This window comes from Embiotoca jacksoni, unplaced genomic scaffold, assembly GCF_022577435.1.
Source record: "Embiotoca jacksoni isolate LCO1_2020_lvr unplaced genomic scaffold, fEmbJac1.0.p SCAF_2, whole genome shotgun sequence".
Taxonomy (NCBI): domain Eukaryota; kingdom Metazoa; phylum Chordata; class Actinopteri; family Embiotocidae; genus Embiotoca; species Embiotoca jacksoni.
In genome coordinates, this window is record NW_027185340.1 from 16,479,639 (window position 1) to 16,506,227 (window position 26,589).

At 41.7% G+C, this 26,589-nt stretch overlaps 1 protein-coding gene across 4 annotated transcripts in view; it reads left to right on the forward strand.

The window, feature by feature from the left end:
* The window catches only part of adarb1b (adenosine deaminase RNA specific B1b), a 115,152-nt gene that overhangs the window by 59,126 nt on the left and 29,437 nt on the right, over positions 1–26,589 (forward strand). For 3 of the 4 annotated variants that reach the window (XM_069154780.1, XM_069154781.1, XM_069154779.1), the window contains one exon: positions 11,959–11,996. Coding sequence is in view for 1 of the 4 variants with exons in the window: in XM_069154778.1 (XP_069010879.1) it covers positions 13,033–13,132 (100 nt within the window). In the remaining 3 variants the exon portion in view is untranslated. Of the gene's footprint in view, positions 1–11,958; positions 11,997–12,888; positions 13,133–26,589 lie in introns of those variants that run through there. The other variant, XM_069154778.1, reaches the window with a different exon arrangement.

The window sequence follows — 26,589 nt, forward strand, 5'->3', positions numbered from 1 at the left end:
CGAATTGACCAGCCAACTCAAACTGTCTTGTAGCTTTGCTGTGTCACATCTTCATTTATTCCCCAGAGTGTAAGAGAAAACAGAGGCTTTATCATGATGAATAGCGGGAGGGGGGAGGTCACAGCTCTCATGAAGCACTGTCCCTTTCCAAGTAAAGCAGCTGGCGGTCAGCTAGAGCATCTGTGAAGAAAAAAATAAACCCTCACACTGCACTCCTTGTTAAAGATTGCTGGATGAAGGCTCTGATTGCAGTAAGTGTTTGAATTCATCTTGGTCCCTCTGGTTCACTTTAATCTTCACCCTGGCTTCCAACCAGCTGGTTATGCAGAGCAGCCAGTTCTTCCCGGCTTACCTGTAAGTGCTGTTCTCGTCCTTTCAATTGAATTTACAAACCAACGCGCGTCACATTTAAAGATGAACCCTTGTGAAAGAACCTACAAAACGTCTTAGAACTACTCATTGCCTGTGGTAATTGATGGTTACACTTCCATCAAGTTTTTATTGTTTATGTGCACACGCACGCATTCGCTGGGCCTCCAGGAAAAAAACAGGTCTTATTGATAGCTTCTCACAAACGGTTCTCATTTTAACCAGGTGTTAGCTTTAACCTACTTTACAGGATACCCAGATTTTATAGTGTCATCTCATGCAATGTAAGACACGCACACACAAATGTGAACACAACATGCTGTGGCCTACTTTTTGAGTACCTCCGTTGTAATCCTATCTGCGACCAATGAATAGAAGCAGTGTGGGAAAGCCTGAACTACCATTGTACAACAGAAGGGCTGAGAGAAAAGGAGGTTGGAGAGGCTCTGCGGGCTGGATTTAGTCTCCATCTTGGAAGTGGTTAATTAGTTTGAACTCCACATTCCTATCCAGTGAGATTGAACAGGGCTGGAGTGCCATGTAAGTGTATGCAAACATACACAAACACGCATTCCCCCGTAATTACAGGCAGACTAATTCTCAGACAGATTTGGTCCTTTTACGCAGGCCCACGCGCAAAAAGTCCTCCCTTTCACTTCTCCGCTCCCGGGGAACGTAATGAGGGCTCAGGTGGCAGCGCCGGACGCTTGCTCTGGGCGGTGGCTATGCAGATGTTACCTGGTGGCTCTTTGGCTCTCCTCCGTGTGTGTGTGTGTGTGTGTGTGTGTGTGTGTGTGTGTGTGTGTGTGTGTGTGTGTGTGTGTGTGTGTGTGTGTGTGTGTGTGTTGCGATCTCAAGCCAGCTGTGATGGCCAGCTGCCCACTTTGCCAAGGCCTTGGCAACTCCCCAGATGGTTGACCCAGATAGACACACCGCGAGAGGAGAGGAACACACACAGGCACTCTCTCTAATACACTTCCACACACAGACGTACACCTGCGTGGGCACCCTTTCGCACAGAGACGCTTTCCTGGTCCCGCCAGAGCAGGTGAAGTAGGAAAGGAAGAGTTTTTTTGTTTTTTTTTATGGCTTATTTTTGGGATGACCTCAAACTCTCCTGATGCAGCAAAGTTTCCTTACAATGCGATTTTTTTATTTTTTTTTTGTGCGTGTGAGAAGTTGTACTACGCAGCACTAAGTTATGAGTTTGTTCAGCGACTTCGACCCCTTGCAACAGTCTTCACATTGCACAAAAAGTGTGGAATAACTGATGCCATATCACGGTGTTTCTATATTTCCCTACATGACATCAGGTGCGTCGTCAAAAAGACCAAAACAATCATAAGTGAAAAGCATGCCTGTGCACCGAATAGATGATTTGTTAAGTATAGCTACAGCGTGATGCTTGACATCCTGGACGTTGTAAATCAAGCGGTCATTCACCAGCAGTAATTATCCAGATCCCCACTGACCCCCTGCGTTACCGCTTTTTAATTTTACGTCTCGTCAAAAAATGCAGCGGCACTTTCTTCAAAGCCTAAAAATAACAAGTTTCTCAGACGAATGGTCTCTTGTCATGCAAGTGATGACTGTTTTTTGAAGTGGTGTTTTTATTCTACTATAAAAACCTCTTATGGTTGATGGTTGGCCGGCTTTATACTAACGTTAAATGTTCTTTTTTTTTCTTCTTCTTCTTTTGATCTTAACCACATTTGCAACCTAAAACCATCCAAGTCATTTTAGTCACTGAAATTTTACAAAACTTTAAAGATGGCAATGTTGTATTAAAAACAAAACATCAAATGATAAGGAGTCGGTTGTAAAGACAAAACCACAAAAGGACTTCTGTTTTTGGTGTTTTTTTTAAGTCACTGTTTTGGTTTTGCAGCCTGCAGCTTTATTTTATTCAGAATTATTTCAGCAGCAAAACTTTCTTTCTTTTTTTTGAGGTCAGCAACATAATTTACAGAGTTGAAGGCATCAGGTAAACAATGGTTTTTAATATATTTTAAAGCCGACATTCTTGAATCAAGTGGCCCAAAAATATACGAATACAGCTTTAACCACAAGATGTGTGAGATTAGAAAATCCCCAAAATACTAAATACAATGCAGTCCTATAACAAAAGACCTCATAATGCTTTTCAACTATGTAGGGACCAAAGAATGTCTTTGAAACTGAGACACCAGGTCTGCCCACCTTGACTTTTCTTTGTGTTTGTAGGTGTTTTTCTGCAGTCACGTGTGTGTGAGTGCGAGTGCAGTCATTATCCTCAATGTCACACTGCATTGCAGTGCAGTAAAAAGCTTTTGCGTGTGTGTGTGCGTGTGCGTGTGCGTTTGCATGTGTGATTCAGTCAGCTCAAAAAGGCTGGCTAATATTTGTCTATTTGAAATTTTAATTAGGTTGGCAGTTGAGATTTCGCAATTTGGTCTAAAAAGATTTTAATGTCCTGTCAGTCAATCTCGTGTCCTTTTTTTTTTTCCTCTTTCCATCTAATCCCACCTCACTACATCTGTCCTCGCCTCGACAATTAAAACACTGTTTTTCCATCGTTTTTCCCCTTCTGTGACCACCAACTTATTTTATTTTATTTTTTTTACTGTGGCCTCAGGTTTTTTCCCCCTTTTTCTGCGTAACGCAGGAAATGGAAGGTTCTGCCGTCAACATGTGCGCTCAGCAGGGTAGAAAGATAAATTGGCTGAGAAAAGGGACTCATTCGTCATAAGAGAAAACGCTGACGTCTGTGCTGCAACATATAATGAAGAGAGCGAGGACTATTTAAGTGAGGAGAAAAGTACCGAGTTTCAGCATGATGGGAAGCAGCGTAGATTCTCTGTTGTAGATGATGAACAACGAACTTCTGTGTGTGTGTGTGTGTGTGAGGGGGTGGGCTGCGTGCGTGGATGGTATCATCTGCATTGTTTATCATCACATCAATTTTTTTTTGCCATGAAGTCTCTGAGCATCCTTTCAAGGGATCCGCTGCTCTGTATCAGTTTCTCTTAATTACAGTCAGTGTCAGATCATTTGCGTTGAAATCTCCTCGTACGTGTCAGGTTCACATCCAAATGGGAATATCTCAGCTGTGTTTCCTCCGTGACTCTCTGATGTGATGAACAGTAACAAGCCAAGAAAGTTTTTTTGTTTTTCTTTTTCACAACATTGAACTGAATGTTCCAAAATCACATCCACACACATCCTACCTGCAACTGGAACTTGAACACCCAACCTCGGATTTTGCCAGTGTTGCCATGACAACATGCAAATCTTTTAGGATTTCCCTGAGATTGTTGTCAAAATGTTGCCTGCAGCACCTCAGCTGAGCCGGAGTTGACATGAGGAACGACACGACAACTCTGGAAGAAAATCTAAAATAGCTGAGCTGTATTGGTATTCAGTGGAGAACGCTGTTTAAAGTAAATTAAACCGGAGAAGCACAGGACTTGCATGGGAGATGAGATGCACTTTGTCACGTGTTCTCTGACTCGTGTTCGTTGAGTGGAGATGCAAAAATTAGTCATTATTAGTTGAGCGAGGGAAAATTAATTGGCATCTATTTCAGTAATCGATTAGTCAATTTCTTCAATGGAGAAAAATATAAACATTTTCTAGTTGCATTGTTTTCAACATTCATATTTTCTGTTCGCTTTAGTCCTCTATGATAATACACAAAACACCTTTTGGTTGTGGACATTTGTGGGCTTTGGGAAACACTAGTCGACACTTTTCACCATTTTCTGACATTTTAAACACCAACAGCTTATCAATTTATCAAGAAACTAAAGAAGCTAATTGGCAATTTCAGCCCTAATAATGACATTTCTCTTCATTTACATCGGTGTAAGATATAGTACAAACCTTGCAACACATAGTATAGCACTTCATAGTCAATTAGCATTTTGAAAATAGCCTGCGTGTCTTGCAGTCTGCAGCCCTTCTCTCACCCTTCCTCTCTTAACACTTGTTGGCTCTGCCCTTCAGGTGTATATCCTGCCAGAGGGACCGACACAGAGCTGCCTATTGTTCTCCTCGTGCTTATGTCAAGCACACAAGCATGTAATGTCGACACACATACCAGTGCTGGTCAAGCTCCAGCCACAAAAGCAAAAGCCAAAAGCAGCCGATATGTCCCAGCGCTGGAGAGTTGGTAAAGAGGGGGACCACACCCAGTAGTGGGAGCTGATGGTAGGCTTGGGAACCAAAGGCAACTCCCATAGGAAGAATTAAGTCATTCCTATTTACAGGCCTGCTTACATAAAACAGAATCTGACTCCTGCTTAGAGAGATAAACAGCAAAATATAGCAGCTGATAAAAGATGTAAAAGGAGCAATTATGGTGCTGAAATAAAGTGAATAATCAGATTGGAAGTCACAAGATTGTTTTGGCAGTCTGGTTTGTTTATAGATAATTCGTGGATGGTTCTGTGGTACGTTGTGTCTGCGTGTGTGTTGTCTTGTGTGTATTCCCTCATATTAGAGTCTAATTTTAGAGAAGGCGACCACCTTGTTTGGCTTCTCTCTTGCTTCTCCAACTGACAGTAAATATTGTGTGCCACACTAAATTCATGATAGTTGGGTGCTATCTAGTAAAGGACCTGTGTACAGTGTGGTCTGTGCTAACAGCAACAGATTTGTGTCGTTTATTGGCTTTTATTTGTCTATCCTTTGGTATTTTTCGCTATTTTGTACCCGAAATTTGCAATTCTCTTATAAATTGCATTTTTTTTCTTCGTTGTCGGTGAAAGTGTAGAGGCCGCGTGTCTTCTTTGATACACATGGAGCCACCAGCTGCTTTGTGGCCTGCTTCGGTGGAGCCTCAATAGGAGGGCACAGCAAACATGAAAGTTCACACCGTCCCCTGCAGATTCAACGTCTTTTTGCATTGCTCTTACCAAGCGGTAGATATTTTTGTTTCGGTATCACCGACTTGATCCCTCACTGGCTTCTGACTCCACCAGTTTTGTTTGCTGGAGTGCTCGATCAAGCTGGTAGCGTCTCTCTCGTGGACTCAACACCGCTCTCGCTAATTCGAACCCTTGAAATGTATAAATTTTTGATTCCTCAAAGCCGTGAAGCCTGTAGAGATCATGACACTCCTTGGTCCTTCTGGCAACACGAGATCCTTGAAGCCCTGCTCTGGCAAATGACACCATAAATGTACTGCAACGTCATACCCCCTTGCAGTGTGCATTCTACCCATCACCTCAGTGGTTGTAGCACTGAAATATGTAGTCTACTCGGGCTTCTTTCAATTCAGCATCACAGAATCCTTCTCTTGAAATGGTGTGCCGAATGTGGATCTGAATACAGAAAAGTACTGTGGGGAAGTCACAGAACCATGCGAAAAGCTTTATTCCATCGAGCACCCGATGTAGACATTACTTTATGCTAAAACACTTACTGATAACGTTAAAAAAAAAAAAAAAAAAAGCCAAATTAACATAATAATTAAACTTTTAACAAACAAACAGTGTTTCACATGCATTGGCTCCACTTCCACCCAGGTAGATATAAAGACTGTTTTGACTTAAAATATTGTAAATCTCCTGGCTGTGTTACATGCACTGCAGTAACTAAGTGGGGACTAGAAGCTTTTTTGTGTGCAGCTGGCTAACTAGCATCAGGAGCCTGCGGTGAGATGTTTAGGGGAGATCTGTAAATTGTCATGTCTACCAATAGTCTGCATGTGAGGCGTTCAGGGGACATTTGTAAATTGTCATGTCTACCAAAAGTCAGCATGTGAGGCGTTCAGGGGACATTTGTAAATTATCATGTCTACCAAAAGTCAGCATGTGAGACGTTCAGGGGACATCTGTAAATTGTCGTGCCTACCAAAAGTCAACATGAGGCGTTTAGGGGACATTTGTAAATTATCATGTCGACCAATAGTCTGCATGTGAGGCGTTCGAGGGGCATTTCTAAATTGTAGCTACAGAAAGTAACCTCGGTTGCACTCTGCCTTCAAAACTGCATGAGTCTCTGCATGCACACTGGTCACACGCTGTGCCACCCACGACCACAAGTAGATTCTCAGCTTTTGAGAAATGCTGACAAATATTCAAACATGTCCCCAAACAAGTCCGTTGCATGAAGCATGTGGGCAGCTTGTTGGCTTCTCATTTCAAAAGAGAAAAACTGCCAGAACACTCACTGCGCTGGCAGTCATCTTGTGCGTGTACAGTTTGGTGTGTGGCGTGTGCCTGATCTGACGCGTTCTTTTAGTCAGCGCCTTCTGCTCTGGCTGGTGCCTAGTTAACTCAAACGTGTCGTGATTTGTACACTTCCCCACGCCAACACACCCGGTGCAGTGCGACCCCGTGTTGGCCCGGTCAAACAAGAAAAGGGAAAGCACGTCTCATCCATTTAAGGATTTGATTTCCCTCTAAGTTCAAGGATACGGCAGAAGGACACATGGGATGATTTGCAGCAGTGGACTGAAAATTGGACGACAATATGCAAGCAAATGAGAATCCAAAAACATCCACTGTTTCCTGTGTACATGCAGCATAATATGAATTATATTGTGGCGGTGCTACCCTCTGCTGGACAAGTAGTAGTAAAGCAAAACATTGCCAGACAAGGTTCTTAGAGAAAACCTGTACATGGTGGTGCAGCATCTATCTCCCTCATTTTCTTTTTTTCTCTTAGAGACACACACACACACACACACACACGCGCGCGCGCGCGCGCACTTACACACACTATCAATCAGAATACAATCACACACATTTAATTAAATGCATGAATTAATTAAACGTGTGTGTGTGTGTGTGTGTGTGTGTGCGCGTGCGTGCGTGCGTGCGTGCGTGCGTGTGTGTGTGTGTGTGTGTGTGTATGAGTGTTTATGTATGAGTGAAAAAAAGGTAGGTCATAGGGAGGGGTAACACTTAATGGCTTGTCAGGACCCTTAACTGCCGCACGCGCGCGTGTGTGTGTGTGTGTGTGTGTGTATTTATCTGTATTTATGTGTGTGTATTTGTATTTATGTGTGTGTGTGTGTGTGTGTGTGTATATTTATCTAGTATTTGTGTGTGTGTGTGTATATTTATCTGTATTTATGTGCGTGTGTGTATATTTATCTGTATTTGTGTGTGTGTGTGTGTATGTATGTGTATATTTATCTGTATTTGTGTGTGTATATTTATCTAGTATTTGTGTGTGTGTATATTTATCTGTATTTATGTGCGTGTGTGTATATTTATCTGTATTTGTGTGTGTGTGTGTGTGTCTATTTATCTGTATTTATGTATTTGTATTTGTGTGTGTGTGGCCAGTGGTTACCGAGCCATTGGCCTAATTTTTGGCTGAAGACCGGGAGTTGAGGTTTACAGTCACGCACTCCTCCCATCATGTGCAGTTGATTGACTTTGTGTTTCTCTTTCATAATACCTCTTTTTCACAATCAACCTCTCAGACTTCATTATTGCCCCATCTGGCATCAAAAGAATGTCAGGTTTGTTGAGGCTCCTGGGTCCCTCTCCATTCACCTCCTGCCCCCCCACCCACTCACACCTTCAAAGAGCTAAGAGGAGGTCTCCCTGTCTGTCTGAGCTAATCTCTCACACACAATCTCTCTCTCTCTCTCTCTTTCTTTCTCTTTTGCCAAACTCTGTCCAACTGTACAATCGATGAGGTTCAATGAGTGTTGCTTCAGGAACGTTACTTCCTCACAAGGCAATGAAACCACTCCACTCCTGGCTGGACATTTTTCATCTGCCTTTATATTTAAAGCGCAGCAGAAGACACTTTCTGTCCACATTTTGAGTTGGTTCTCCGCAACGACTTGAGCTACCTGCGTCAGCGTGAAGCTGAAACGCACTGGCAAGACGTTTTTTTTTTTGTTGTTGTTGTTTTTTCTTTTAAAGGGACAAAAATAGACTTTTTCCTCAAACATTCCTCAGCTTCTGATGGAACACACTGAGGTTTGTGTTTCCTATTTTTATCCAGATGTTTGTGGGTTTGTTTTGCTTGTTTTTGTTTGCTTTAAAAGCTTTTTTTTTTTTTCCCTTTTTTTTTTTAGCCTGATAGCATTTAGTTTAAAGCCCTCCAATATTTTAATAAGGCATGCTGATGAATGCTAATGAGCGTTTGCTATTAACATAGTGTACAAGTAAGAAAGTCAACATACAGTTCGACCCCTTTTTGAAGTGCGTCCGCTTGTTGGTTTTTAGTTGTGCTACACTACACTGTTTATTTCTGTGTATTCGTGTGTATTTCTCAGTGTAATAAGTAACTTAATAATGATTAAATTAATAATGATAACTTAACACAAGTTAGTGGAAGTGAAATCTCCAAAGCCACCGCTAGTAAATCATGATTTAATCGTAGTCCATCAGCTACACTAATACTGAGCTCTTAAAACTGGCTTTTAAATTCAGACGAATGGCTTTAGAAAAAAAAATAATAATAATAATAATTCCCACTTAGTCTATTTTTAGAGCTTTGTGCTTCTTTTTTTTTTTTTCTCACTGAGCACATCTATGAACCGGCAGATGGGCCCCTCACCACAGTAGCCTGGATTTCATCCCTGTAAAAACTGTTTAAGAGGTTGTTTTTGTCAATGGCTGTGTTTCTCCGTCAAACCGCTGCAAAGGCCACCAGGAGTTTAGCTGTTATTTGACTCTGGAGTGCCTTTTAAATTCACTCTGGATAACCGCAGAGTGTTGGCTGCATAACCAAAGCCTCTTTCCTCTCTGTCCATTCACGGTGTGTTGAAAATGCCAAGAGAGAGAGAGAGAGAGAGAGAGAGAGAAGTGGGTAAAATTACTGCCTGTGGAACAACATGTGCCTCTGCGGAGGGGCTCATGCGGCGAGTCTATTCCCGCCTGTCTGCAGCTTTTTTGCGCGGAGTATATAAATTAAAGCTACTTAAGGAAGTGGACTGACCAGTCTCCCTGTCAGAACACAAAGCAAAACAGAAAAACAAGTCACCCTGCCAAGGCCGTTGCGACGAAACTTGGCCAGCTGCAGTTGTCGTTGGCTTGCACACAGAAGCATGAATGAACTTGGGTCTGGAGTATTTTTATGGCGCACCATCTCCTTTGTCACGCTGACTTCTCTGCCCCGCAATCCTCATCCCAAGGTACTCTTTTCCTTGTTATGAACATCTGCCTTTCTCCCGCCAATGTTTCCCTCTTTTGGACTGTTTCTGAGTTGTTGTCTCGCTTTCGTTTTGCTTCTTTCTGCTCGGTTTAACTTCATGCGCCTAATCAGCGAACGCCTACCCACAAACCTCTAACTCGCATTTTAAGATTTTTTTTTTATTTTTATTTTTTATATCGAGCAGTGGGGAGGGCAGCCTCGCCAACCTTAAACGGCCCCACGTGTTAGAGATCCTACTTTGGGCTCTTCTGCTTTATGTGGGAGCGTTTTCCGTTTACCTCAATTCACGTACCTCATCCCACCTCTCCCGCTCTACATTTCCACGTCTCTGGCCTGCTCTGCTTCATGTCTTTATCTTAAAGTTCTCACTCTCAAAGGTTGTTTTTTTTCCCTCTGTATCCTCGCCTCTTAATTTCTTTTACCCTTCTCAAGCTTTTATGTGTCCATTTCATCTCCCCTCTTTTTTCATTTCTTATTCCTTTACTGTCATCTCTATCCTCAGCCTCTTTATCTAACAAAAAGGCTGCAGAGCTTCAAGGCTATTCTGTTTTCACAGCCGCCTGTAGATTCACTGTTATTTTCTGTTCTGTGAACTTCCCATCATTTTTCTCCGACTTGCATTTTAGAGAGTTCACCTTGTGCAGCTTTTATGAGATCTTTGTTCATGTTTGTTACACAGTCGTACCTACATGTGAGCTGACAGACTGGCACACATGGAACAGTTTAGAATTTGCAGTGCATTTCACGGTGGGAAGGTGAACATCAAACTATCTTCCTTTATTACTGTGGCATTAATTTAACCTTCATGTAAGTCTCTCTTGAGTCAAAAAACAGAAAAAAAAAAAAAAATGGGGGGGGGATGAATATTTACTGACCCTAACCTTTACTTAGTTACGTACTTCTCTGTGCTGTGAATGTAAACACCACAATAGATAGATAGATAGATTACTTTATTAATCCCCTGAGGGAAATTAAAGTGTCGTAGCTGCCAGGTTCATAAAATACATTTACAATAAAATATGAAGTAAAAAAAAAAATACACAGGGGTTTATACACAGGTGTTTGTATATATTTTTGATGTGTATGTACAGGTTAAAAAAAAATAAAAAACATGAAGTATGCCAAGCTGCAACGACCTGAATTCTGAATTGTGCAGGAGCTGGACGGTGGAAAATATGAACAGAATTTCCACCAGTCTCTCCATGACAGAGGTTCGTGCAAAACAAGTTTAGCGTGCTTCCGTGATGGCAAGCAGATGAGTTGTAGAGTTGTAAACTCCTTTAAACAGTAAGGTTTGATGAGTGTGTTGCTGAAGGTGGTCTTTAATTGGTCCAGCATTTTGTGATGGGAATAGGAGGTTGTGGTGGCGGGGTGTGGTTAGCTCAGCTGCAGGGGGTAGAGAGTGGGAGGAGTGGTTCAGGGAACAGTGCCGGGAAGGTGTAATGAGCACAGCTGAGCCAAATGGGGACTGTTGAGCTCTCCCCTATAAAGGGAGCAGGGAGAAGGAGGCTGGGGAGGAGCGGTTGCACGGAGACGTCGGTGTGTGGTCAGGGCAAATAAAGGCATTTTACGCCCGAACGTACGACTGAGCGCGTCATCTGTGTCCAGGGGAGACCCCGGTAGCACCAACCTTGCTACAGGGGTATTGTCCGAGATTGTCCGTAGTTTTGCCAGATTAAGTAAACAAGATCATTTACGTAAGAAAAGTAATGCTCCCGAATATGTTCTTGATGCAAGCAGTTAATGAGGAGCCTTCCAGTTTTCATTTATAGTTCAACTTTGGATTTCTCTCTATGAATGCACCCTGGAAACCGGAGACGCTGACGTGATCCGGCCATAATGTGCGTTAATCATTTCACCTTAGGTCGGGAATTTAAAGGTGGTGAACTCTGCCTTATCTCTTTACTGTGTCACTCACTGTGAGATTAGTGAGTAGAAGGTGTGCAGTTCACATGGCTGAGCGAGTTGCGGGTCACTATGTCGGACCAACCGCAGTTCTCGTAATCCACGTGGTACTTGTCGATTCACTTCTGAGAAGGTGCCGGCCAACCATGGCGTGACCTCTGACCTACCTAAAGTATTACTTTTAGGTCTTGTTTTTGTAATGTGTTTATTTAACCTTTGGAATTCACTCTGAAAGACATCAACAATCTGCCTGAACAAGCTTTAAACCCACATTTTATTAATTCAAGCATTTGCTGCGTCCGTCCAGTCCCACCAGGTTTTTTTTTTTCGTTTTTTTTTGGAACAACTGATTCAGTGAATGGTTTGGAAAGATGAGCTGATGTGGAAACATGGCAAAATAAGAGCATGAGCCGAGCACTTGTGCCTCTCCCTGTCCTCGATATCTGCCACTAGTTTGGTTGCACCACGTCCCTAAAACACTTCTATGCTGTGTGTTTTTCAAAACGTTGACAGCGACTTCTCAGTCAGCTAAAGTCTCCGCCGGTTGCTTACTTGGAACATTTTCTCTCTCTCCACCAGGTTTTTCCGATCACAGACTCGTCACAACAGAGCCAAAGGTGAGTGGTTGTTTTTTTTCTTCTTCTCGCTCCTTTTCCGATCCTTTTTTTTCTCCTGACTTTCTCTGTACACTACACACTTTCTGTGGCTTTATGGGAACTTTTTGTTTACCGTTTGTCAACATAACCGCATAACCTTCAACTACAATCATACAGTCCTCTGCAAACTGTCAATGTAAACACAAGCGGGGCCCTCTGTGGTTTGAAATTGGTAGTTTGACATATCGGGATTGGTACCATCACAAATGCAACTGCAGAAAATAACCACTGGAGGGAGGCAGAGTATTTCTTTCTCTGTTGCCTTGTTCTTACACTTGATGAGCTTCCTAAGAATAGAGGGAATAGGAGCACCACAAATACAAATGATGAATGAAAAATGATTTCAACATTGCAAGGGTGACTTTCTTTTTTTAATATTAGCAGGTTTGAATATGTTGTGTGTGTGTGTGTGTGTGTGCGCGTGTGCGTGCGTGTGTGCGCGTGTGCGTGTGTGTGTGTGTGAGAGAGATTATGGAGTTGTATTCGTCCATGTTTTCACTTTAAAAAGAGCATAATTAAAGAGAGAGCTTTAAGTCTGTCAAACAGACAGAGGGAAGGAAGAAGTTTTTTAGCCGGATTAGGTTGTTTTAGCTTGTTGGAGGGTCTCTTTCCTCAGCTAGTCCCCTCCTTCTTTTTTTACACTCTACTCCATCGCCTCCCCTCTCTGACTACTGATAGGGCAGACATGGATTCAACGGAGAGAGGAGGAGGAAAGAGAGGGAGGGAGGGCGGGAGGAAGGAAGGAAGGGATGGGAAGAGAGTTCAGATATGAGGGAAGGACTAAAGTAGAAACAAAGAAAACGCTGCAGGTGTGAGCATTCAGCATGTCATTAGCTTGACCACACAAACTGAGCAGGTGTGAGAGAGAGCTGAGGTGAAGGACAGGTAGATGCTGTCTTCACTGTGGGATTCCGGCAGCTGAAGTTTGTATTTGGTGCAGGATGGTTTCGAGTTAGAGAGCAGTTCAGTTGATTTCATAGCAAGTGCAGACCAAGCCATGGCCCTTCTCACCAACGGAGCGCAGAGTCTGGGCTCCTATTACTGCCTGATCCGACGCAGGTTCAAGAGGAGGCGCAAGAAACGCTCCGAACGCAAAGGTAACCCCTCAGAGTGGAAGTTCCCAGACTGAGATTTGATGCTGAGCTTGCTTGTTGTAGACGAGGAAAGTCAGGAGAATTGTGCACTGGCTGTGATAAACCATTTCTTTCACAGCTCTGTCAATTTTTAACTCGTTTATTGCATCAGCAGACTGCTGTGAAATCTCTTCTTGTTTCTCCGTGCAAACAATTAGGGTTCAGAAGCTGGTAATTCTTCACAGTATATTTGTGTGTGTGTGTGTGTGTGCGCGCGTGCGTGTGTGTGTGTGTGTGTGTGTGTGTGTGTGTGTGTGTGTGTGTGTGTGTGTGTGTGCGTGCGTGCGTGTGCGCGTGTGGTTAGACATCCTGTATTCAAAATGAACTTCATACACCTCAAATGCTTCAGTTTCTGTTCTTTGGCAATTCTACCCGAGGGATATTCTGGAGTTGAAATTTAAAGTATTGTAAATTTGTAAAAAAAAAAAAGAAAAAAAGAAATGCACTTTCCAGAAAAAATTTGGCCATTGACATTTTCTTGGAAATAATGTGTACTTATTAGAGAAGTATCTGTAATTATATGGTTTATATGGAGTGTTGTTTTTGTGGTATAATTATTCATGTTCATGTTTTATCTTAATTTTTTTTACATTCTATTTTTCGTAAAGAAATGTATATTAAGCACATGTTGGCAAAGATACTAAGTCTTTTGTTAGTTTACAGATCAAACGTTCAGTTATTGACCGAATACGCTGCCTGTGTTTTCACATATATGTAGATTGACATTTGGTATTATACCACCATAAAGAAAGAGACCTGCTTTGGTCCGATGTTTACAAACATATTCATTGTGAACCGTAAACACCATTACAAAATGTACTTTTTGTTTATCTGTTTGCTGTTCAGTTTATATTTTCAGCATTTTAGCTTTTATGAGAAAAGTAAGAGGAGCGGGTCATAAATCCTGGGCTGCATAATGGTGTTAGTATCCTTTTGCTGTTTCAAGGGGACATTTTTACTCTACATTTAATGCATGTTAAGAAAACGTGCAAAAAGGAAAGCTTCCAAAAAAACAACAACAAAAAAAAAGAGTCACAATCCAAAGCGCTGAATATAATCTGTCTGTTTTGATTTATGTTTCTGCTTCCTGGTTTGTGTTGTAAATTTACAGAAAAGAGTTTTTCTTTGTTTTGTTTATTTATGTGGAATTATTGGAATATATATATATATATATATATATATATATATATATTTTTTTTTTTTTTTTTTTTTAAAGTACAGAGAGATGGTTTCTTCTTTGCCCTCTTTCTCTCTCTCTCTCTCCCTTTGACTCTCCCTGTCTCTGAGTGAGACGGGTCCATGTCTCTGTGTAATTGAAGTCGAGTGACGGGAGCCCCACAGAGGCTCTAAGCTTTTCTCTCCTGAGTTTGCTGCCCTGCTCTGGGGATTAGCCTAACAGCAAAGGTAGTAATTACTTAGGTGGCCACAGCTCACTGGCAGTATTAGCCATGTCTCAGCCACTTGCTTTGACACCCGCCACCCTCCGTAGCGGGCTCCCCGCACCGCCCCACCCGCTCCCCCAGCTGAGTCGAGTCCATTCATCCAAATAAATCCGCCACTGCTGATGCTGCATTTTTTTAGCCTCCGATTTGCACACCCGAGCCCCGCTCGCTCGGAGAGTGACGACGTCCATCAGTATTACGCAGGTCTGTTTCCCGCCTTTTCGCTCTCCCTTATCACCATGGGAATGAAAGTGGCACTTTTTCACCATGCTGAGAAAAGCGATGACTAAGCGGGACTTTTGGGCCAATGTTGCGCCGCTTGCTCTCTCAGTAGGCTTTTAATGCCCTGCGCTGGAAGCCTCCTGATAAGTTGCTTAGTACACGAGAGTGTCCAGTGGGTTAGCCGCTAATGCTAGCTGAGATGATGAGGTCATGTACTTGGGACAATCCTCAGAAGAATAACTTGACACTGACTCGAGAAAAGGTCCTGGCTTGGTTTTTCGTGACAGTGAGGGCAGTGTCGGTTCTGCACCGCCGGACTGGACAGTCCATTAAGTGCACATCAGTATCTTGCACAAGGACACTTCAAGGCGTCGATACCGGGGTCTACTAGGGTCAGCTGTTTGAGGAGCCGTCTCTGTATCCACTAGTCCACACCGCGAAATGTATATTTATCTCAACTCTTATTTATTCCTTTAGAACTACTTATTTCATTTGACTAATAATTTGCATCAGCTTATTTGGAGGAAGTGTCTTTAAAGAGTTTTGTGTATTTTGTGTCTACAGACGAGCTATGAATTTCAACCCAGAGAGGATTTTTTTTTTTTTCTCCCCCTGAAGCTCTGTGTACTGTTTGAATCTCACTGGGAGTTGCACATAAGGTCCAAACACGATCATCACGTACTAATATCTGATATCACGCAGTTAATTTTTCAATATATTTGTGTAATGTAACTGTAAATGCAGACATTTAGACATGTTGTGGTCAAAAAAAGCACAGCTGTTACTAAAGACATGATGGTTCTGTTCTGTTCTGTTCAAGTGTCTCTGTAAACCATGACGGTGTTACAGTGGGCCAACATGTGCGATGCCAGGACCCTGAAGCTGAAACGGCTAAATAGAATTTAGCCGGTATTCATTTTATTATTTACAACTGTTCTTTTCCTATATGCCCAAATGTAATCTGTAAAAACGCCCTACTACGGAGTATTTAAGTCATATGCCTCTGGTTAAATTACAGGTGTGTAAAACGATGGTGGACATTATGCAAGGACAATTGACTCAGTATAATTGCATCTGTTAAGGTGGGACAAAATTACACTTTTACCTCCTTACAGTTTCACTAATTGGAGAATGAGGTAGATATCAATCATGCAGGGTTATATATTTGCTATTATACTAATTACCTACTTCAATGGTCCATCTGTAGCTGAGTTACAAACTGAGCACCCCCAGCCTGCATGTTTTATCAATTTCCATTCATGTTTTATTCCAGCAGTGGTCTTTGTTGTAGCGCATTTAAAAATTCTGCAGCTCTCTTGATCTTTTTTTATTGTCAATAAAGTCCGGGGTCAGTTGACAAGATTATAGATTTTTGTCCATGCCGGTGCTCAACATGGTTTGATACAGAGGTGAAAAAAATATTCAGACCCACTGCCTGGTAAAAATAGAAGTCCTGCATTCAGTTTAAGTATTCATTGCAAAATGTATTTCAGAGGTAATAGTACTCAATATGAAGAGTATCTGATGGATTTGTGTTGTCATTTATCGACAGTGCGGTACATGATTCGATGTAATTTATGTTGCACCGCAGGTATCATGTCCCCCAACCCTGGTTTTGAATCATCACCCTGAAACAAAATAATTGATTTCCAAAACTATGCTCAGTGTTTGCATTATGCCATTTAGCTACTTTAGTTTCAGGACCCCGATATGGTACACATTTTCTGATTGTTTCACTATCATGGCTGATCGGAACATTTGAATTGAAGAGACATAGTTAATGTCAATAAAAGCACTCGTGCTTTTCCTAAAATGTAAAAGTCGAAATATGGAGTGAAAAAAACCCCAATAAGGTTACTCTTTCTATCTCTCGCCTGTGTAAGGTTGGTGTCGGAGTTGTAATAATGTTGCTGAATACCATTTTCCTTCTCTTAATATTGTTTTTATGTATTGTCCAGATATTTTGGGACCTGGCCCTTCAATCTTTTTTCTCTATTTACATAATTTGAAGTAGATCAAATGTAAAACTGCAACTCTGATCTAAACATTAAGTTGAACATACTGCGGGACTGGTATTTATTGATGGCAGAAGCAGTTATTGTGTAAATAATCATAATATATTTGTGCTTTGTAAGTGAATTACCACACAGTTCACGGTGACTTTTTAAAAATGCTGAACTTAAGCATATCTTCCAAGTAATAAGTTCTTCAATGCATCTCTCATAAATGTGCCAAGCCATGACACTCGCAGACGATGCTTTCCAATGGGCCGTGTATGAAATATGGAAAATGGGGAACAGAGGCCTTTTTCTGCCATGCCAGCAAAATCTCCAAAATGAGCTTTTTGCAACTTGAATAGGAGGGGCAGACGGGGGGGGGAGACGGGGGTCTGCACTGCCTGACGCTTACAATCAATCGCTGTGGAGGAGACTTTGTCCGCAACAAAAATCTGTTTTCAGATTCTCTCCTCTTAGATAACCTTCCTTCAGTCTAACCGTTCTCATCTTATCCTATTTTTCATTTCCTTCATTTACTGTATTCACACTTGTCTAAAATGGTCTCAAAATGTTTTTGCCTTTTGTAAAAAAAAAATCTACAACCCAATTGTTTCTTTATGATTTGTCTGTTTCCCTTTAGAATAATCAAAGCTTCCGTGTAGGATTAAAAAAAAAAAAAAAAAAAACGACCCGGAAATCAAATAGAAAACACGTTTGCATTAATTTACCTAACAACAATTTCAACAACAACAATAAAAGCTGTCGATTATGAGCCTTGCCTCATTTGGCAACACAAACATAGCAGCACTCTGTCATGATAAGAAATGAGTTGTGTCTGCCTGTCTCAATGTAATTAGCTTTGATTAGCATGCTCTAATGACTGGAACAGACTGACAAGGGAGAACAAAAAAAACAAAAAAAAAGGTTGTAGTGAGACTGCACAAACCGCCGAGGTGTGTTCAGCTGGCGCAGAGACACTTTCACAGCCCGAGAGATGTATGCAGGGGATTTGTGTCGGCTCCTCTTCATCACAGCGGAGATAAACTTCATTAGTGTAGATTCGGTGTCTTTGTAGATCCGCATAGATAGGGATATTGAAATGTTTTGCTTTTGCAGCTGGTTATTCTGCTGCTTGCATGGCATAGGTGTGAAGGAATTTCTGTTGAGGTAATGGAACAAGACGTAGTGGTTATGAAAATGTGATTTTCCCTACAAATGCGAGGCAATGCGGAGGAAAGCTTAATTTTCAGTGTGAGATTCTCACCACAGAAATCATGATTCATATTGCTTTGTGTAGCGCGGCGTAGACCCTTGGTCTCCTCTTTCCTCCCACCTCCGACACTCGTCCTCTTATGGTGTATGAACACCTCGTGCCTCCCTCTGTCAGCTGTCATGACCGATTTCATCCAGCAGAGGTTTCCCGTCCCGCCCTCTCCCGACTCTCCATCAACGCTACCTGTCTGCCCGACAATAGCAAGGGCGTAAAGTGTGAAATTCAACTCGGAGATGACAGTGTCTCAGGCACGCACAAATCTACATTGATGCATCCATGTCCTTTGCACAGCATTCATAGTAACCACCCCACCCCCCCACCCCCCCGCGCCTTCATGCGTACACGCAAACAAGCATATGCACGCTTCTCTCCTCGCAATCCCGGCCTTGAATGTGACAAACGGGCATCCAGGCGAGGAGAGAGGAAGGACAGAGGAGAGGGTTGTGTGACAGGGTGAGATGGACAGAAGGAAGCAGAGAGAAAGAACTGATGAATTTCGAAAGTTAAGCAATGCAAGGAGAAAAAAAAGGCACCATGCATGCACCAGTCTGGCTGTCCCTCTTTATTCAAAATTCAAACATTCGTTCAGACGTATTAAATGTTCCAACTGTGATGACCCGTTCAAATTCAAAATTCCAGTCAATATGCACAGCAGCCCATATGAGGTAGTTTGCCTTGTCATCCAACAGAGGGCGCTCTAAAAAAAAACACCATCAACTCGACCCACGGAAGCCCCTATTTGACCAGATATGATCATTAGTTGTTGGTCAGACGAAGGTACGAATGGAGGACACTAGTGAGCAAAGCCGTGCAGAGCAGACAATCACGATATGAAAACATCTGAGAAGCAGTGTGCAGTGTGCGTTCCAAAACCGTAGATGCAAAAGTAACTAACAAAGATATTGCTGTGACATCAGGTTCGAATTAATTCGAGCGAACTGCGTATCATTTGATGTTTGTTTGAATGTCATTTTTGGAAAAAGGGACAGCGTTGACCCGAGGGCTCCCGAGACTTGTTATTGGATGTTCTTGAACTCCATTGTGGAATTAGATGTTGGTTGTTATCTTGTTTTCTTCACAACAAGACAAGTGTAATGGAGATCTTTATCCCTTTGGAAAAATGCCCACACTGTAGGAAGAAGTTTTAGGGCATTTTGTAATTGAAGTCGGTCACCTAAATTGGACAGCATGTCAAATGTAATGTTCTACACGATTGTTTAAGTCTTACCGTTCTGCATCTTCAGTATTGCTGCTGGTCAAATGCACCTGGATATTTGTGTGCACACGCGTGTTTACGGGCGTCCCTCTACCTGTGTGCTCGGTTGGGCTTTCGAACATTGAGCACAGCAGCAACGGTGGTCCTCTGCATTCGCACACGCACGCACACACACACACACACACACACACACACACACAGGCGCTCGCTACCTATGCTGTGTCATAAATCAGAGCTGTCAAATAGATTTTACAGCTTCTAGTGAAAAGAGGAGAGGCAGCCACCCAACAACCTTGAAAAGATGGAAGAAAGCAAAAGTAGTGGAGTTTTATTATCATCAAACCCGATACCTGGACCTGAGGAATCTGTAAAGAGCGACAGGACAGTTTTTGACTGAGTGTACATGACAGACAAACTGAAAGATTTTCTGTGGAGTGAGCATGATGTGTAACTGCACTGACCACTCCATCTATACAATCCCTGTGATGCAACAAGTCCATGTGACAGGACTCATGGTTGTTGTGTCTTTGGGAGACTTTGGGTTCCCAACCCAGTCAAGGTTTACAGGTTATTTTAATTCTGTACTCGCGTGCCAATTGGTACATTTCATGATGAGATTTGCATTAAATGATACACTGGTATGTAAGGTTGTAACAAAGTTGATTTAATATAGAATCTTTCACACACAAAGTCAAAAAGTGCTTCACAACAATAACAACAAAAGCGATGCCACGGATATTAAAAATAATCCACAAATTTTAACAAACACAACACACCCTTAAAATACAAGCCCGAGACAATATGAGGTGAGGCCAAGTCGAATTTTAATAAGTGTGTCTTAATTTGTTTTTTCAAAGGCATCAACAGAAATTGCAAATAGTATGAGGAGGTAAAGCTGAATTGTGGCATATCAAGACACACTAATCTAGGAACTGAAGAAAAAAGAAAACATAGAAACAAAATAGAAAAAAAATACAGAATTTTTACTGCCCAAGTTTACCACTGTTCCTGTATATGTGAGGAAAACAACGGATTCATTTCAGCAACATTGTATTTTTTGTTTTTTAAATCTATTACAAATGTATCTGTGTTTTTTGTGTCTGGTGGACTGTGATTGCAAATGACAGTGTACCACAGACTGAAGGAAACACTCGGGGTTTGTGACTTTTAATGGTTATTATTCCATTAACAAGACTTTGTGGGACCTGTTGTTATTTGGGGAATTGTTTAATCGGACAATAAAGAATATTAATAATGCATATATACCACACAGGTATCCAGTCTTGTTTCACTAAAGGTCTGAAAGAGTAAGGGCCACAAGTTTTCGCCATTTTGTAAAGTGTAACTCGTCGCGAGACTAATGATGTTCATACGACCTCATATTTCTACAGGTGTAGTTGTGTTCTGTCAGCTTAACACAACCACGAAGTGGATCTTTGATTCTCGTGTAAAAACTGAGAAAGAAAGATGAAGGCCATTTTTATTAAGTGTTCATTGTCTCGGACACTTTCCTCGACCAAGCGTGTAAATTCCCTGACTGGCGAGCCTCACAGGATGTCAGTGAGTGAAGAGGCCACCTCTTAATATGCAGAGTGGAGGAAAGCATGTACATCCAACAGTAGGGCTCAGAAGGCAAATCGCTTCTGGCAGCCTAATTCACTGGTCATTAGAAGGGCCAAATTGAATAATGGACTCTGAGGTTGAGGTGTGTATGTACGCGTGTTCATGTGTAAGTGTGTCTGATGAGGCAGGGAGGGCCATGTTGGGTGGCCGTACTCTTCGGCCCCCTTACCTTGGCCCATCAGTTTCAATCAGGCAGCGCGACAGGCCCTCCCCCTTTCTGCCACGACCCCTTCTCCATTAGGCCACCGGCACCCGCACGTGTACTCCATTACGCTGCATTACCTGGTCAGTGTCTGGAGACATCACCTCAAGAAGCGGGAGAGGGCTTCACAAAAAGAAGAAAAAAAAAAAAAAGACCCAATGCTCTTTCTATTAAGATTCTTCCTCTCTCGCACTTTCTTGAGGTAATCACTGGGCTGCCAAAGCTTTATTGGGGAAAGTAATGGGATTGTGGGATGGCGACAGTAGCACTCACTTATCTAACTGTATACATGGACAGTTAACAATGATACCTGGCTTCCACCATGTATCCTTCCCTGTCCTTATTTTCGATTCCTCCTTCCCCTTGCGTCTACTTTTACAAATTTTTCTATTCATTGTTTGTGTTTTAAAGGAAAATTTCAGCTATTTTCCATCTGCGAAGCGTTCCGTCTCCGACAAGGCGACCGGAGTAAATCGGCGTCATTAAACTCAATGCTTCACACCCCATCGGTTTGCCGCAGTGCGCGTTAGCAGCATCCAAGACATGCTAAAGATAGGCAGGGAGTCTATTTCTGACGGAAACCACTCAAACACCGCGGCAAGCTGAACAGAGCAGATCCGCCAGGCAGGAAGTCAGTTGGAGAAAAACAAACAGAATTCTGTCGATTTTCTAAATAAGACACCAATGTGCAAACTTCTTATCATAAAACAGTTCGCTGTCTGCACCTGCGGTCTTTCAATTAGGACAAGAAATGCGTTCTCTTTGCGCTACAGACATGCTATGTAAAATAGCTACGCAATAAAAAAAAAAAAAAAAAAAAAGAGCATTCATGTTTTTATATATATTAACGGATGGACTATATTAACTTTGTCTGTAGGGTGCAGCACAAAGTAGGAAAAGACAACAATAAACACAAAATGGACAAAAAAAAAGAAAACATTTAACAACATTTACCCGAGCCAGAAACACAAAAATCAAGGAAACATGTCCAAATCAGGAAGCAGGTAGAGAAAATGCTGTTTCTGAAACACTCTCGATGGGATGTCAAACCGTGGAGAGGACGGAATAAAATTGCGGCGCAAACCGGCACTGCTCAGTGGAAAATGCAAGTAAAAGTAGTTACCATCAAACAATATCTGGACCATCTTAACACAGACAAGATTATCAAATGCACGGTTTACAGAAGTAAAGAAAGGAGTCTAAATGTAATAGCTTATGCTTTGGATGTTTTGGAGTATATTTCAGCAGAGTGAAAGTGCAAGTCCAAATAGAGGAGGACTATTTGCTGCTTACGTTGAAGCCCCAGAATGACACAACTCCGGAAGAAAACCTGATTTCTGCCTGTTTATTTACCTGCAAAAGCTAGACACCTTCATGGTTTTGTATTACACCAAACAAGAAACTGATATGAAAACACAACTGTTGCTTGATTTTCCCCTGAAGATCAGTTTCAAATAGTAACAAAAAAAGAAGCACTTTGCCTTTAACCTAAAATAGGCCTGTGTCACTGCTAATGTTCCTGTTCTAATAGCACGTTCTGGTGAGTTGGATAGGCCTGATGTGGCTTGAAATGTGATTCTTAAAATAAAGGAAGAATCAGACAGAAATGGAATGGCTCGGAGTGGTGGCGCTGCCTGGTGGGCCTATCAGTCTGTGTTAAGGCTGCTGAGAGGGCTGTCTCACAGGCGGGCTTCCTGCACCAGCCATTTCCCATGGCCATTTGTCTCTGTCCACTTTCTTTCCCTTTCCTTGCCCCCTTTTTTTTTTCTTTTTTTTTTTTCCCTTCATCTCCTCTTCCCCCTCATCTTCGATCGCTCATTTTGGACTCTCAGTCTTGTTCGATCTGTTTCTCTTCTCTTTACTCTGCTTTCTCCACTTTTGCCATCACCGCAAATCTCCAGTTTTTCCTCCGTTCCAACGATTACACTGATAAACAAGTTGTGTTGGCCATGGAAACTAGTAACTAGTCTACTAGTTAGTTGGTATAGTAAGAGAGCAAATAGTTCAGTTTAATTAAAGACGCATGTTATGTTTATGACATCGTTCTGTTGAATGCACAACTTTAAATGGCCAATTAAGAACTTCCACCATTTGCTCGTTTTTTTTATTTTTATTTTTACCTGTCATCATGTTACTCCTCAGAAAGATGTCAGGTCAGGTTTTTTCACCAAAAAATACAATTACCCTGATGACTGTCTTTGTTTTCGGGTTGTGTCTGTTAGTGAAAGCAGAGCAATATGCCTGTTGCTTATTGGCAGCTTGAAACTCAACAGATATGATCTAATAAAAGTTACTGATGCCAGTGCCTTTTATTGCAACTATACACAGCTTATTCGTTTTATGAAGAATGAAATGCAAATTGTAATCTTGTTTCACGTTTTTCGTTCACATTGACATATTCATCAAAGCAGATTTCAGTTTGGGGAATTGCTTTGTCTTGTTTTGACTTAAAAAAGCAGTGATGAGGGCTGTGCATTTTATATTTTATTTTATATTTTGTACTGCTATTTTATTGCTTTTCTATTATTCTATTATTATCTTATTGCTTCTGTATGCTGCTGTTGCGAAAAAATTTCCCCTCGGGGATTAATAAAGTAACTACCTAACCTAACCTAACCATAACTCTCTAGCAGATGATATGTGACAAAGATGCCCATCAAATATGTGGATTTGACTGTTATTATTCCTGTAGTTCAACTGAACTTCAACAAGATACACAGTTGTGTCAATTCATGGGTAGGCTCGAAAATGATGTTCTACCATTACGCAGCGTAACAATATTACACTATTCAGTCAACAATTCGGAATATATAGCATTATTAGAATATTCATTTTAATAATCACACTAAAAATGATAATGCTATTATAGTGAACGATATGCTATTGCACACCCCAAGCATCCATCTCACACTCGTAGACACGTGTAGTTTCATTTTTCATGGATGTTGCAAGGTAGCTAGCTAGAAGATGAAACTTCACGTGGAGACACAAAAGGTTCTTGATGATTAAATTCACGTTATCAATAATATCTATATTCTCAAAGCCTGTGTGCTACTAGGAAGGTTGTAAAATGTTCAAAAATGATGCCAATATCCGAACCAAGAACGAAAATTGAATTGCACAAAAATAACATTACGTAAAAACCCAGCTTTGGTTTAAACACTTTACATTATGCTGTTGGTCGGTGTTACAGCAACAGAGCAGTTCACATAATACGAGCGATGTTGTTAATTATGATTTACGCAGCTAGCGCTCTAACATTTTCCTCTGATAATCTAATGCCAGACGGCAACACACTTATCTAATCTTTCTGACATTCTCTTTACAATGTGTCAAACTGTACCCCATGTGCAACCGCAGAGCTGAAAACAGACCATATAAAGCCATCGCAAGCAGATGTTTACATCTGGTTTCCTTGGAGGTGGAAGCTACATCATCCTCCACCTTATCATTTGCTGCTCCAATGAAATTACATCTGTGGTTTAAACGATATTGTCTTGAACACTTTAAATAGATTGGAATAAAGTGAAGGAGAGCAGTAAAAGTTTGATCAAAGCAAAACGTGTCAGAAAGCAACAGAGTACAAAAGTGTGCTTTTTTATTTTTTTTTTAAGAGGGCTGGGATTTGCAGCGGCAACAAACATCATTGATGTGACGTTTTTCATCGTCAATATAAAAAATGACTGATTTATGTCCCTGAAAATTAGAACGAGAAATATCTGACGTGCATCACGAAAACGCATTGTAGGAATGAGGCCTGGCAAATCGTTCATTTTCCCTCTTTTGGCTGGCTACCTGTGTTTCTGTGTGTTTCACTGATGTCAGCCGGCTGCACCTCAGAGGCCGGTACGCTGGGTCCTTCGGGCCTTGATGGACACGGGAAGCGAGGGCAGCCATTTAGCTGCAGCCCGGTCTCTGGCCCACCAGCCCCGCTCGCTGCCCTCCCCCAGCCCCGCTGGCGCTGGAGGGAATCATAGCCACTCAGTCTGATGATTTATGACCACACCTGAAGCCAGCCTAAGAAGTTTGCATGCGTGTTTGTGTCTGTGTGTATTTCTGGGAAATTGTTGCGGGGAGAAAAAAAAAAAAGAGGCACGAAAGAAAGAGTCTGTATTGTGTGAGAGGGTGTGATTTAAAAATATATATATATATATGTGTGGGTTTAAAGAAACTAAAGATTGAAAAAAGATGAGGGCGTTTTGCAGCTTCAAGAAGAATGCTAAAAATTTGCAGTGCTGTGTTTTGGGCTTTTGGTTTACAGCTTTTTATGCACATAGGCAGAGAATAGATTATAGTGGGTTGCAAACAGAAGTCTGTGTGCTCATGTGCCAGTGACACCATTATCAGTCGCCTGGCCTTTATGGCTGGGCCTCTTATTCTCTCTCTCTCCTCACTCTTCCATGAACCTTGACTCTGCCAGCCTTCTGAAATGCAACCCCCCATAAAATCCATCAAATAAAAAATTCATATTGATACTCTGCCTGTGTTTTCACCACCTTGTTCTGCTCCCACCATCAGTAGCCTGTGATGATAAACGACTGACTGTCAGATATTAAAGTCTAGAGCACAATAAAAGTTTGATTCCCTCCTTCTTCCACACTCCTGCCTCTTCCGTGCTACTCTGTTTTCTCGCTGTCCACGTTTCTAGGACGTAGAAATCAGTTTGCATTATAGGCTTTCAGCCATGCTTCTTTATTCATTGTGAGGTATTACTAATGCAACAGTTAAAAAGCTAGTAAACATAACAGGCTTCGTGTTGAACATCCATTCTGTCATTGGATGTTCATGTAGTTGTCATTCTAGCAAAAACAGCAAACTTACTCTGGCTTCACCATCTCAAGCTGCTTTTCTCTGTCATATAAAATAAGATAATCCTTTATTAGTCCCGCAGTGGGGAAATTTTACAAAATATATATAATAGAAATGAATACAAAATATCAGAGTTTTCTCTGTTTTAGTAGTATTTTATAATAATGTATTTTATTATAAAATACTACTAAAACAGAGAAAACTCATCTGATATTAATCAGCAGATTAATAACTAAGAAACTTTACTTGCGACCCTACTTCTTATTAAGTTCAAGTGGAAAATCAAGTTGTGTAAATTGACCTTGTAGAAAATGTTTTGAAAAGTAACCAACCAAAATGGACTTTGAGCAGTGCACCAATGAATTAGCCGTGCGACAGGGGCTCAAGTGATAGTGTGGTGTGCGAGGGCAGTGCCCATTTTTCCCTCTTAACTCCCAGCCGAGCTTCTGTATTGGTCCATTACCCAGCAAGTCCTGGCATTCGACTGCAAACAACGATGCCACCACAGAGAGCCTGTCAGACCACAGCAGTCAGTTAAACAGACCGCTGGCCAGCCAAGCCGTTTGCTGCAGGGATCTGATGCTGAGGACGTGAAGATGACTCAAAATCTGCATCTGCCTCTTTAAACCCTCAATAT